The 13929-nt window shown below is 33.0% G+C and overlaps 2 protein-coding genes across 2 annotated transcripts; both read right to left on the reverse strand.

Moving 5' to 3' along the window:
• Window positions 1–4756: 4756 nt before the first annotated feature.
• Window positions 4757–6678, reverse strand: LOC130511924 (dof zinc finger protein DOF4.6-like). Its single transcript, XM_057009820.1, has 2 exons — window positions 6417–6678; window positions 4757–6009 (listed from the first exon to the last, which is right to left on the reverse strand). The coding sequence occupies exons 1-2, from the start codon at window positions 6438–6440 to the stop codon at window positions 5005–5007; spliced, it is 1029 nt and encodes a 342-aa protein (XP_056865800.1). The 5' UTR covers window positions 6441–6678; the 3' UTR covers window positions 4757–5004.
• A 4977-nt stretch (window positions 6679–11655) lies between these two features.
• LOC108853666 (short-chain dehydrogenase TIC 32 B, chloroplastic) lies at window positions 11656–13693 on the reverse strand (the record flags this gene model as incomplete). Its single annotated transcript, XM_057009822.1, is given in 6 exon segments — window positions 11656–12148; window positions 12247–12293; window positions 12425–12512; window positions 12901–12982; window positions 13320–13476; window positions 13614–13693. Coding segments are annotated over 6 exon segments (646 nt in total), but the record flags the coding sequence as incomplete, so codon positions are not given.
• Window positions 13694–13929: the final 236 nt, after the last annotated feature.

The following is a 13929-nucleotide window of genomic DNA, read 5'->3' on the forward strand; positions in this document are numbered from 1 at the left end:
TTCTTTTTGAAACACATTTGTGTTTTTTTAATTACTATTGAGCAATATGATCATACTCATATCTTATCTACCTATGGTCAAACAATTAACAAGAGATTAGATGGGGCTTCGAGTTATAAGAAGAAGAAAAAAGAGACAAACTTGTTTTAGTCCGGTTTTGATGTCTCCAAACCGAATGCAGCAAGTACATCAATCATATTGCATTTACAAATTATACAATACACAAAAGATCCCCCAAAAAAGTGCCCTCTACTTTCTATTACTGACATAACAATATACTAAAAAAGGAAAAAAAAATATATCAGAAATGTAGGGTTTAGAAACTTTCATGATTTATAAGTTATAACTATCAGAAGTGTTCTTAAGCAAATACAATCAAAGATAAAAAAAAATTATACTTAAACCCAAGTAATATATAATAAATACATCTAGTGACAGACCTACTTCTTGACTTATGGTGTCAGCTGACACCATAAATAATAACAAAAATTTAATTTTCAAACTGTTTTGGTTATTATTTGTGGTGTAATGATTAGATGGTGTTGGAATGAACCCACAGAGGCGGGGTTCGAGTATCCTCAATGACATCTTAAAGCCTTTTTGACCCCACAATTTTTTTTTCTTGGGTCTGCCACTTGCCACTGAATACATCAAAAAAGTTTTCCAAGACTTAAAATTGTTTCTTCTACATATGAGCTGAACTTGAAGATGGTTTACAAAAATAAGAAACAGAAGTCCAATGCGATAGACGCAAACGCAATATCAAGACGCTTTGAGACACCGAAACTATTCCCTGAGAAGCCAAGCTTTCCCAGCTCTGCTCCAATGGCAGTGCTCTGTCAAATATTTTTTTTTTTTTTGATTAACCTGGGTATCCCGGGCCTATGGAAGGGCCCAGACTAATCCCCAAGGGGAGGTGCAGTCCACGGATAGACCCTCTCTCCGGGTATGCAAATGGGCCCTAAAGCATAGGCCCATATCCGTGTTGGTGTTCAGAAATCATGACTTAGTTTCCTAGAACAGGGTTCGAACTCACAACCTGGATGCAGGAATGAGCCCGTCCTGGGCCATAATGTTCTGGACCTCTGTCAAATATTTGTGCCCAAGCTTCTCGCTCTGCTCTCTGTCCCGAGCCTTGTTTCTTCTTTCCTCTCTGCTTCAACCCTAGACAGAGGTGTACTATCTTCTAGCACTTTGTGGAGTAGGACAAGTGAGCCGAGTCGGAAGCAGCAGTCGCCACCCCCTGGAGACGAAGCGTATTCTCGGGCCTCAGGAGACGTGTTACAGAAGAAACCAAAGTCAAATAATTTTCTCTCGCTTTTTCTTGCATCCGTTGAAAAAGGCTTGATTTGTTTAAATAAATATCGTAGTTAGCAAAAGAGATCGTTTGATTTTCAAAGGGCCGGCCCAATATGGATTTGGGCTTTTACCGAGGAGATGATATTTGCAAATCTGCCACCAATCATTAAAGTTTGATTATCTTATGTTGTAACTAATCTTTGATTGATTATTAATTGACCAAAATTAATTCATTCAGACATAAGTTCAAAGTTGAAACTTGGCCAGTAGATGTAGTCGACGGGCATGAGAATGACTATAAGCATTTGTTTGTTCTTGATTTGACCATCTTTGTTTTTCTAGATACATCTGTTTTTATAAATTTTGTTTACGTTTGGGCTATGCTTTGAAGCGTGTATAAGTCATTTTTCTGTTATTATACGTGGTCATAACTAGAACGTAACCTGTCTAAAATAGAAAAGGTAGAATGGGTTCGGTCAGAATTCAAGAAGGTTTCTTTTTGCGCTTCTTTCTAATTTATCATGTCTATGTCTATCACGTAACCATCAACCATGTTATTATAAATAATTTTGTTATTTTAATTTTTGAGTATCATGTTCGATCAGACATAAATTCATAGTTACCAAAATTGTCGCTTAGCTATTATCATTCCATGATGTGGAATCTATAATTCTCTTTTATTGTAGATTCTTCTACCTAATGCAATGTGTACATTACATGTCATGGTCCATCTATCATCTTATAAATTATAATACTCCACTTGCCTAACAACTTGATTTCTACTTTCGAAATATATTTAGACATGCAAATCTACAGTTATAAACTTTCAATTTTGTTCAAAAACAAACTTTCAATTAGGCGACAATACAGTTATTTAAACATTCAAAATGTGTCTAAGAGTGCGACATAAATACAATTAGTTAAAACTTAGAACTAAACTTGACATCTACTTAATTAAATTGATATCTCCAATAAACAAAACCTCTTTCACTAGTTCTTAGCAATGCTAAAAATATAAAGAAATTGGCCAAATGTGTTAGATGCTTTAATGAATTTCAGAACAACTTTGTAGAGAAGATTTCGTTACGATAAAAAGTACGGAATTTAGGCCAAAACTAAAATGTTTAAGAAAGCTTTATGGACGTGCCGACGTGGGCTTATGATTCGAAGTTGTTGAGCTACAATTCGCGAGCAAGCTTAATTAACTTGCTATATATTTAATTAAAAATAGATAAATGTTTGTTTCATTCTCCACTAGAACTTATCCGAAAGATCACATCCATACTTCAACACCAACACACCGAATTTAGAAACTTAGTGTAGAAGTATGTTCTTAAGGTCGAGTCATTGTCAATTTCACAGACAAAATTATTAAACGATGGTAGGATTCTTTTCCTCTTTCTTTATACAGTGGCCAACTTAGAACATCATTAGTGATTAGTCTCTCACAAAGAGTACCTAGATGTTATTATATCAATATTTATAGTAATTTCGTTTTACAATTAAAATTTAATCATAAAAGAAATATATGCATCAGTTAAAAGTTGATGTGTATAGTTAGTCTCTTACGTTTTATCTAATATTTCTATGGCAACAATCGATTCTTCCTTCTCACATGACTTCTTTCCTATATCATTTTTCTATTGTCTTTTTAATATTTTTTTATGTCGAGAAATTTGTCTAGAAATCATCTACATATGATCTTAAAACATGACTATTGATAGATACTCTATGAATATCTTAACAATTTGACTAAAGAAAAAATGAGAAAAATAAGAGCATAGGTAAAAATATCTAAAATTAAATACTTTAAAAACTTTTCTTTACAAATGTGGTTTTATATTTAAAAATAATTTAAAATTAATCTAATAATTCAACTATATTGAAATATTAATTTAAATTAAATTAAAACCTCAATATTAAAATTTTACAAATAAAGTTGTTCTACAGCACCTCTATTGAAGATGTTTTTTGTAACTCAGTCGCTCGCGGCGGTAACTAAATTTTTTGATGTCTATGTTTATCAATGTTTTAAGAGAATTTTCTATCACACTCCATACTTTACTCAATTTATAGAATAAGTGGAATAGAAAATGGAGTAATGAACATAAAATAAAAACATTACTTTATAAATGGAGTAATGCTTTTATTTTTTTTGTTCACTAGTCCATATCTCATTCCGTTTATATTATAAATGAAGTAAAATATGGAGTGAAAATGAAAATGCCTTAATATACTTAAAATATGATTGGTTATCAGGTAAAATAAAATGGTGAAAAATATGATAAAATGAGAGGGGTAAAAATAACAAAATTGAAGGAAACTTTTTCATCTCATTAATAGTTGAAGTGAGATTTACTCTACTTTTAATGTTTTTCACTTTTTATAGTAAAAGAGGTGAAATCATATTCCTTTTGATTGGATGAAAGTAGAGTAAAATTGCTGAAATATTTTTTCACCCACTTTAGTTTACTCTAACTCAACCATATAATCATAACCTAAATTTTAAAAATTTTAATCTAATACAATTTTATCAACCAATTTTAACATAGTTTAATCTGCTTTCAGCGTAAGCAATTATAAATATTGAATAAGTTAAAAAAAACAAAGAACAGCAATGGTCAAGATCTGGATTGATGAAGTTGAAAGTTTGAATCCAGTTGATCAAAAAAAAAAAGAAAGTTTGAAACCATGGTGGGATGTATAATTTCAAATACACAGATTTCAAGGAGAATGTTTGGTGGATACCACCCTCTTTAATCCTTAGACTTATGACTTGTCTTTTCACAATATTCTTCTTCCCTCTCTTCATTTTCAATTTGTTTTCTTTTTAAGAGAATGCCTCCTGTCTAAGTAGTCTAACACATTGAAAGCCAAACACATACTTGATCTTAATTTCAAATTGTTTTCCTAACCAAAGCAATTTAGAACAAGTCCATGACATAAACATTTTCCAAACATACTCATAATCAAAACGCATCAGGTTAATTAGGTAGCTTACCTAGTTATTGTAAACAAACCCCATCAATTGTTTGTGGTCAGGAACGAACCACTAATTGAATTTAGATGGGATTGTTTCAAAAAAAATTAATCAAATTTAGATGGAAATTAAATGGAATTTTTTTTATTAATTAATTGGGGGTGGTAGGGCTTTAACCAGTCTGTGGCAATAAATAATAATTTAAGTGTATTTAGTGTGGATCATGTGAAAGTCATCAGAGCTTACCTGTCTCTTTTAATTTAATCTCTCTTGATTTTTCTATATATATGCACCGGGTCTGTGACTTAATACAATCCATGCGTTTCGCGACCATAACAAACAAAACATACCATGCTGCTGCAGATAATTAGTTACACAAAACACTATATATACACAAAAACATTTCGCACACATTTGTGTATCACGTCTAAATTTATTAGTAGACAAAGCTTGACAGAGTAGAACAAACAAGAGAAGGAACATCAGAAGACCAACCAATGTATCATTTATAACCTGTGTTAGCGAGCCATAACGAAACTAAAAAAAATATAGTCATTCAATATGTATGCACCTCCAATAATATCCTTAAATCCAAATTAACCCAAAATTAATAAAAAAGAAAAAAAACCACCAATGAGAAGGTTCAAAGTGAAATGAAAATAATATTAATTAATTAAATAAATAGCATTATGATACTACTAATTTCATCATCAAACTGAGAACAATTAACACCATGATCCACCACTCAACATCCCAGTCCAATACCCACCAGAAGTAGCAGCTGCATCACCACCACTAACTCGTTTCTGATGATCATTAATGTCGACATTACTTGTTGCTGACGAAGAAGAAACTGGCAGTTTCAAATCCTCAAAAGGAAACAAGGGCCTTCCATTCACATCATCACCACCCGCTCCTCCTAGAAATCCTCCGGGGAAATCATTATTACGATGATGATCCAATGAAAACCCTAGCAGTGTGGTGCTTGAGTTACAAGGCTTGTAATGATCTTGCATCGAAAACCCTACAGATGTTGGATCTTGAGTATGAACTGGAAAACCCATAAATGAAGAATTCCCATTATTACTATTGTTGTTTCTTATGAAATCCAGAGGGGAAGTTGCCATAGCTGACGTGGCAGAAAATGAAGAACTAATCACTGTATTGTTGGTGCTCTTGTTGTTGTTCCCAGTGTTGTGGATGAGGTCAGTGAAGTTGGTCCTGATCAACCGGTCTGGTGGAAAACCTAAATTGAGATCTTGTTGAGTCGTCTCAAGGAATTTAGGGTTTTGACCGGTCAACCCTTGTTGAGACATGCTCACGAGGTGGTGGTGATGTTGATCAGAGTGATGCTTCTTTTTAGCTGGTTGTGTAGAAACCGAGTGGTTGTTACTTATGTCAGATGAAGAAATTGAAGAAGAGTGAGATCTCTTGTTCTTTCTTGAGCCACCACCAACAGGGATATTCCTAAGCGAACCGCCTTCGGTCCAATACCGTCTACAACCTTTGCAGAAGAATCTTGGCTGCGTCAAGCTATAATTGTTATAGTAACAAAACTTTGTATTGGTTGAGTTACATCTTGGACAGTTTATAGCTTGGTCCTTTTCTGGCCTTGCCTTCCTCTCCGCTCCACATGCCGCCCCAGCGGGTGGTGGCTGCTGCGGCTGGGACGGTTGCGGGTTTGGACATGTGTTTGTTACTATTTGATCCAAGGGCTTCACTACAATCTCCTGATCATCAAAATCACAAAAATCAATTCTTCCAACCATTAGCACAGAAGCATATTATATATGTGAAGGCATAATTAACTTATATGTTTCATTATGAACGAGTAAATGATTTTTCATGAAGATATAAATGATTGGGAAATTTGACAAAGGCTGCCTTTAACCAAAAACATAAAAAGAAAAAAAAAAGCAAATTGATAAAGGGTAAAGTGAGAAAACATATGTTTAATATGTATGAAAAGAAAAGAGAAACATAAAAAGAAGATCCAAAACCTTTGAACTCTAGGTTAGTGTCAGGTACTGAGCCTAAGATGAATCAAATGATCCAATCTATACCAACACATACATAGTAGAGTAATAAGGGTGTGGATATATGCATAGATAATATATATGTATATGTTTGTGTATACCTGTGGCCACTGAGCCGTATCCATAGATGAGATTCCTCAGATGAGCAGAAACAAACCTGGTATTTTCTTTCCTTAGTTTAATTCTACTTAGATTTGAAAGAAGAAGAAAAAGTTAGTTTTCGTTGGATGAAGAGAAAGGAAATTTTGATGGCTGAGAAATCTTTTTTGAATGAGGAACTTCTTTGTGTGCTTGTCGGATCACATCTGCTTTATGGTAGAGGAGAGAGAGAGAGAGAGAGAGAGGGAGAGAGAGAGAGAGAGAGAGAGAGAGAGAGAGAGAGAGAGAGAGAGAGAGAGAGAGAGAGAGAGAGAGAGAGAGAGAGAGCAAATTGTACAATATAAGATTTACTAAAACATTCTGAGTGGGAATCTTTGTCCTAATTGAAATAATCAAATAGGCTAATACGCGTCCATATATAATACATACATGTATGTACGAGCTTTGATATATACACATATAAATTGCCAGAAAACTTTTACATTACTTGCAACTTAATGAAATGATTTTCACATACCTCGTAGAAGGGTTTTATGCCACAGTTATTGTTTTATCTAGTTTACACATTTCATAGGAAAGTAGCTACAGCATTCATATGATTCTTTTTTGTAAATGCCATTTCGCGAAAAGGATTAATAAATTTGAAATTTCATTAAAAAATGAAATAATTATGTGACAAAATATAAAATGGAAGGATTACAAATACTGAAACTTCTGTATATACGTAGAACTTGTTTTTAATTATAAATATTGAAACTTCCGCACATCCAAATTTTAGAAAAAAAAAAAAAAACTTCCGTACATTTAATCGTAAATCACATCCAACCTCAAATAAAGATGAGCTGGTGATGTTCTTGAATGCTGGAGCAGTACTTTTTTTTTTCTGGAGCAGTTACTTTTGCCCTATTCGTCAATTAAAACTACTATTGTATGAACGTCTGCCAATTATATATGGAGCAGTATGCATATTACTCTACGAGTACAGAGCATCAACACAAGTAGTATATATATATATATATTTTTTTTCTTTTTTGGTAATTATGGGGATCCAGCGACCGAGGTCAACCGACTAGTCCAACGAAATCCACATCACTCCACGTATTCTTGCGATTTAACGTTAGTCCAGATAGTCACAAAAGGGTTTCGAAATCAGATCTGTACTGGGGTCGTAACTCCTTCAAAACCACTAGTTATTGAACACAGATAGTATATATATGTTAAATCATCGCGTAACTGAGCGTAAAGTCAATATTTTTATCTTTTTGAAGACAAAATCTTATGCAGAGAGACATATGTATTTTTTTATCTATATTGGTAGACCATCTCCGATATATTTTACTATATGTATCTCTAAAAAAATCATTTTTAAATAAAAATGTGCTTTTTTCATTCTATTTTTGTTTCTAAAAAAAATATTCTCAAAATATTATATATTTATTTTACAAAATACCTTTTATTTATGAAAGTTGAAAATCAATCCTATTTAATTTAATTTCAATAACATTTTCATACAATTATAACTCTGTTTAGATTAAAGCTTCGTTTAAAAAAATTAGGTAAATAAAAAATGTGATTCTATGTTTATGAAAACTGTAGTTTCCTATAAAATAATTGTTTTGTTATAATTATAAAAGTTAAAAAGTTAAAAAATAGCAATTTTTATTTTAGAAATGAATATAGCAATGAATTAGAGTACTTTTTATTCTATTAGAACATTTAGAGGTGAATGTATTTAATAAGTTGGAAATGCTCTTAGATGATTGTCTTTATAAAACAATTATCAACCAAAAGAAAATTTAATAAATTGCTATATAAAGTTACAATTTTCACGATATCATATCTGTACGGATGAATTAAACTTCAAGTACCTAATAGGTTGACCATCCATTGACGATACACCTCTTCTTATTCTAACTTATCTGCACCGTACGACCTCTTTGATTCTTATATCAAATAATAACAAAATGAACACACTTTCATATAACATATTTCTTGGCACTTTTTTATTTTATTTCTTGGCACTTATACAAACATTATGTCTAAAATGTTAAGGTAAAGAGAACCAAAAACGTCCTCGAAGGTCCACATGCCCTCAGATTAAAATGTGTTATTTGTTATTCATTCATAAACTTATCCGTCTGTCTTAAGACTCCAATTAGGCTGTAATTACCTGTATCGCACGACATTATGCTGATTTCCTTGGATGGTTAGTATCTACTTAGGAATTTCCCAAGGGAATGTAATAATGGCGGTGTGCTCGATTAGTCTGGGTCCCTGATTAAACATGGCCTATGTGTCGTCGCCACGTGAGCTATCTTGGTGTACAAAACAGCTCAGTAGCACCTAATTTCCTTCACTCCACGTGCTACGATCCCTGAGTAGTCATCCGACTCATCTTCTTATCACAAATGAGCTTTACCAAATACATTCATTATTTTTTATAGGATATAAAATTTAATAATATCCAGCACAAGAATACATGGGAATGGCTCAAGTAATTTTTTTTTTTTGCTAAGAAAAGTTAAACATGGATCAATGATGACATAAGCCTAACTCCCGGATGGAAATACAACCTACAGATAGACTTTTTTCTGGATATTCAAACGAGCCGAAAACAATAAATTCATATCCGTGTGGCCAGTAGGAATCGAATCCGAGATCGTATCGAAGCCGGAGCTCTCTCAAGTACCAATAAACTAATCTCACTGGTTAAGCTCAAGTAAATCTTGTTCCTTAGTTTTGATGTTAAAATGAAATTTGAGAATAATTGATAAATTTTTCAATCAAAATGATGATAACTTGGACGGTAAACATTGTTATTAATTTTTCATTTTTAAAGGTATTTCCAGTGGTGTACTATAATTTTATTTTATTTTAAATAATGCAACTCTATTATAAAATTGAATTTGTTATCGTAGTTTACTCTATAATAAAATGAACTATAGAAAAATGCTATTACTTTACTTTATATTCAGAGTGAATAAATAATATTGTTTTTTATTTCATTCTATTGTAAAGTAATTCTATTATAGAATAAATAATTTGAGCAAATCCAATTTTACAACAGAATTATTCTAATTTAGATTGAAATATAGAAGAAATTATAAGTACCATTTGGAGATGGTCTAAAAGCAGTTACTCATAGACGCCACAAGGACGTCTGAGATGATGGCAAGTGTTGTAACCTGAGTTGACCGAGTACTAATGAACGGTTTGTTGCCGGTGAAGCTAGGGTCCCACGTTTCCTCATGCGCGTGCCTTGTCTGATATTCTCGCCAAAGAAAAGGTCTACCGAATCTGAGCCGTTGGATTTACATACGAGTCCTACATAGTGCGTGGATAAGCATCTTCGAAGTTGCGATCCATGTCAGTCCGTGTGGACAAAACCGCACCTTATGAACAACTTGCCATAAAAATGCACAACATAACAACTTTTTACCAACATAGTTATATTCATGGGTTATACTTTTTTTTTATGGGTTATACTTTTATACTTATAATTTCTTCTTCTTGAATAGTTGGAGCTAGCTACGCCTTTTAAACTTGCATGTTGCATGTTGTTAAAGAACTTAGCATACAAAAGCATGTCTTTGTGACATCAACAGGTTTTCAACTCAGTGTCTAGAAAGCCTTTATATGTTTTTCTATATGTTCCCTTCTAGAATTCATGATTGTAGGCGACGCCGACAATAGTGTATTACTTTATAAACAACACTTTGACCACACAAAGAATAACAAGACACTTTGAATGCGGAGGTACATAAGTTTTGTACTTGTATACTTTCTTTCCTTTTATGAATTTGCTAATATTGTTAATCGGTAAATTACTTTTCGGCGCATGATTCTACTTCTTGCAGTTGGTAACGAAGAAAGGAATAATACTTTCACGAGTAAATCTTTCTGTAGTCGGTTGTCTCTCGTAGGAAATGAATCCACACCTTTTATAAAAGTACTTTGGGCTTTTAAGAGACTTAAAACAGACTCAGAGCCCATAATAGATTATACCACCTTATGTTAATATTAAACATCACAGTTTGCCAAGAAGTTATCTTGGACGCCTAACTACATTTGGGCTTTCTTTATTCTATAATTAGTACATTCCCCAAATAAGATAGGTCCATAAAGAATGGTTCACCCGTAACTGGTCTCCTTTTCTTTCTTCCAATAGTTCAAGCTGTTGGTAAGGTAATTAATATAAGCTGTTTGTTCATTCATGCCTCGCACTTGTGAACTATTTTCCGCTACACCTTGCATGCTAGCTAGATTACTACAACACTAAAGTGATCTTGAAACTGATTTAAGCAAGTATGTTTATGCGGACCCGCTATGTAGATTGTTTAAGTTTTAAGCTATCTTCTTTGCACCAACCGTCTTTCTCTTTTCTTTTCTTTTCTTTTCTTTTCTTTATCTTGTGTAATGATTAAAAATTCGTAAGGACGGAGCAATTTGGTGGCGCACGAGAGTTTTTTCTCAAGCAGTGAAACCCCTGGCGCATGTTAGTAGGGTCTTTCTCTTTTATAAAAAGAAAAAAAAAAGAGAAGAGACCCATGCGTAAAAGTATTATCATGCGCCATTTTAAATGGTCCTAGATCATAAAGTTCCCCTATCTAACCGATTCCCATATATCTTTTCCTTTCCCCTTTACATCTTGTTTTCTTCGACCATATCCATTTTACATTTTCGCCATACCGTTTCTGCTTATTCATTTTATATGAACATTTGAAGAAAGACAGAATATTAGTTCTGACTTAATTTAGTTTTACATACTGCATTTGAAAACATAAACAGTTTCCTCTATTCTTCATTACTTACTTCATACTATAGATTTAAAGATAAAAAAGCAAAAGGCTAAGTAATCAGTACAAAGTGCAATACGCATTATTATAAAATCAACATCAAAATAGCACAACACGTAATACCAAAACAGTGATGGAAGCCAGAACTTCTTTTTTAAATAACCTCACATGGACATATGGATAGTCAATGTCAAAAAGATTATTTAAGAAAAATTAACTATGAAAGTGAGAGAGTTAGAAAGATCTCTTGCATCAGTCCAAATGAGTTAATCACAATAATTATCAAAAGACGAGCACAACTTCGGAGCACTTTCGAAACTAATGATTGACATTATGATTTACCACTTAAACTTTTAATATTCTTAAGTTTAGTATAATAGTCCAAGTTGAGCTTTACATCGTATGTACTTAATCTCTTCCTCCTTTATTGATCAATGAAAGAATATGAAAAAAAAGAAACTACAATTTGTTATTATTTATATAACTTAGTATACCTATAAACAAAGATAAAAGTGTACAATATACAGTATAACTTAGTATACCTATAAACAAAGATAAAAGTGTACATCAGCTACGCATTAGTACTATAGAAATAGGACACTAGTATAAATCGTATATGTTATTATGTTTATAAGACTCTCGAGTACAGTATAACTTCGGGGGATTGACCAAACTTCATAAGATATTCTCAGCTACTTGGATGTGTGTATAATTTTCCTAGCGGTATATAGTTACTAATGTTTTCTTTAGCTAAGTGGGTCGAACCCGGTCTTGGAATGTTGAGTTACCAGAATCTCAGAGGCAGCCCATAGCTTGGTAGCTTCGGAGGAGTTAGATCCGAGTCCAGATGGTGTGGTCTCATTGCAGTCCGTAAAGTACTTTCCGGATACGTTTATCAACCTTGGATTTGTTGCCACGTAACATGTCGTTGCTGCTGCCTAATCCCATGGCAAAATTAAAACAAAAGTAAGCACATAAATCCAATAATCCAAAATGATTAACAAACTTAAAGGATGATTAGAAAAGAGTTTATTACTTGAGGGACGGTCTTAAGGAGCTTGGAAGTCAGGAAGAAGACGAGATCTGAGTAGGAAAAAAGACAAAAGGGAAATCATATAGACATAATTAAGAATCTTAATTGTCATGATTAGTAATATTTATCTAAGATAAACAAATATCTCAGTGGAAACAAAACAAATTTAAGATAAACCAACCTGTCAATAAGCCTTCCCGGTCTCTTGTTAACCGGGTTTTTACAACCCCTGGGTGTACGCAGTTTACCGTCACGTTTGCTCCAATTTTCTGCATACATGTATAGATTTTCCACTGTATCCTCTTTTTATAAAGTAAAACTTAATAACTTTATTTTAAAGACCCACATGGTTGTCTTAAAGCTAACTATGTTCAAAACTGAAAAGTCAAACTTAACTAACTCTTTTCATATAATTGGTTAGAATACAAACCCTAGTTATCTAGGTTTCTTGTTGTCCCTTCATCCATACCTTTCACTCTTAATTTACACTCAGAAAAAATTCAACAAATCCTTTTTTTTACAGAAACTGGACCATTATTATGAAACATTATTAATTCTACCATAATGCATTTGGGTTATTTTTGTTGAAATAATAAATTTCTGGGGGGATAATTAATTGGAAAATGTAATAAGTGTGAGAGTAGGAGAGAAAGAGACCTGGAGTCTAGAAGAGAGCTCCTTGGTATGCAAAACATTGGCAAGCTTCGAGAGAGCATATGCACGTGTCGCATCGAATTGACTAATCGATCATCCACACACATTAACCCAGACCAAAAAAATTGTTACTAAAATTTCAAAATGTCAAAACATTTTACTTTTCATTTCCCATTTATTACCCTCCTATCACCTTACTGTCACTCATCAGTGAAAGAAAGTAAATACCCTCAGACAAGTTTTCACCTCTCAAGAATACCAATCCTACTCTTCATTTAGAGTTATAGGCTACCTATTGGACCCTTATATGAATCGTAGATGTGTGTTGCGTATTTACTTTCTCATTTGGAGTTTATGAAAAATGTTATTGAACATTTAGAATGCATCTTTGGTACAAGACTAAAAAGAGAAATCTTTATTACCACTTGGGTTGGGATATCTGCCGGAGATATTCGATCAAATCGCCAGAAAACCAGCCGTGAATGCCGGACGTAACGTTAACGATCCTCCCTTGAACTCCTGTTTCCTCTGCCGTTTGAATCATCTTCTTCAGTAGCAGATTTGTCAACAGAAAATGGCCTGACAAAAAAACGATTTAAAAGTCTGTTATGATTATTGATTAAGAAGGCAATTAACAGAAAAAATAAAAGTACTTTAATATATTAGGTAATTAAGATCTGTCATAGAGTGTGGGAATCGTATTAAGAAAATATTACCTAAATAATTAGTGGCAAATGTCATCTCGATCCCGTCTTCGGATATTGCATGTTCATGTGCTAATCTGCCTGCGTTGTTTCTGATTCGACATTTGTATATGTAAATAAATCAGAGAAGATAGTATTTAAATCAAATCCGATACAAATAAAAACGGGAAAATCGCATAAAAAACCCTCAAAGTGTTACTTACTAGCACTTTAAACCTTGAAGTTTTTTCACTAACACTTTTAACCTTCAAAGTGACATTTGTATCATAAAAAACCTCCAAATCAAAAAGTTGACCGGTTCAGCAGGTAATTTTCGAAAATAATTATT

Source organism: Raphanus sativus, chromosome 4, assembly GCF_000801105.2.
Source record: "Raphanus sativus cultivar WK10039 chromosome 4, ASM80110v3, whole genome shotgun sequence".
Lineage (NCBI taxonomy): Eukaryota > Viridiplantae > Streptophyta > Magnoliopsida > Brassicales > Brassicaceae > Raphanus > Raphanus sativus.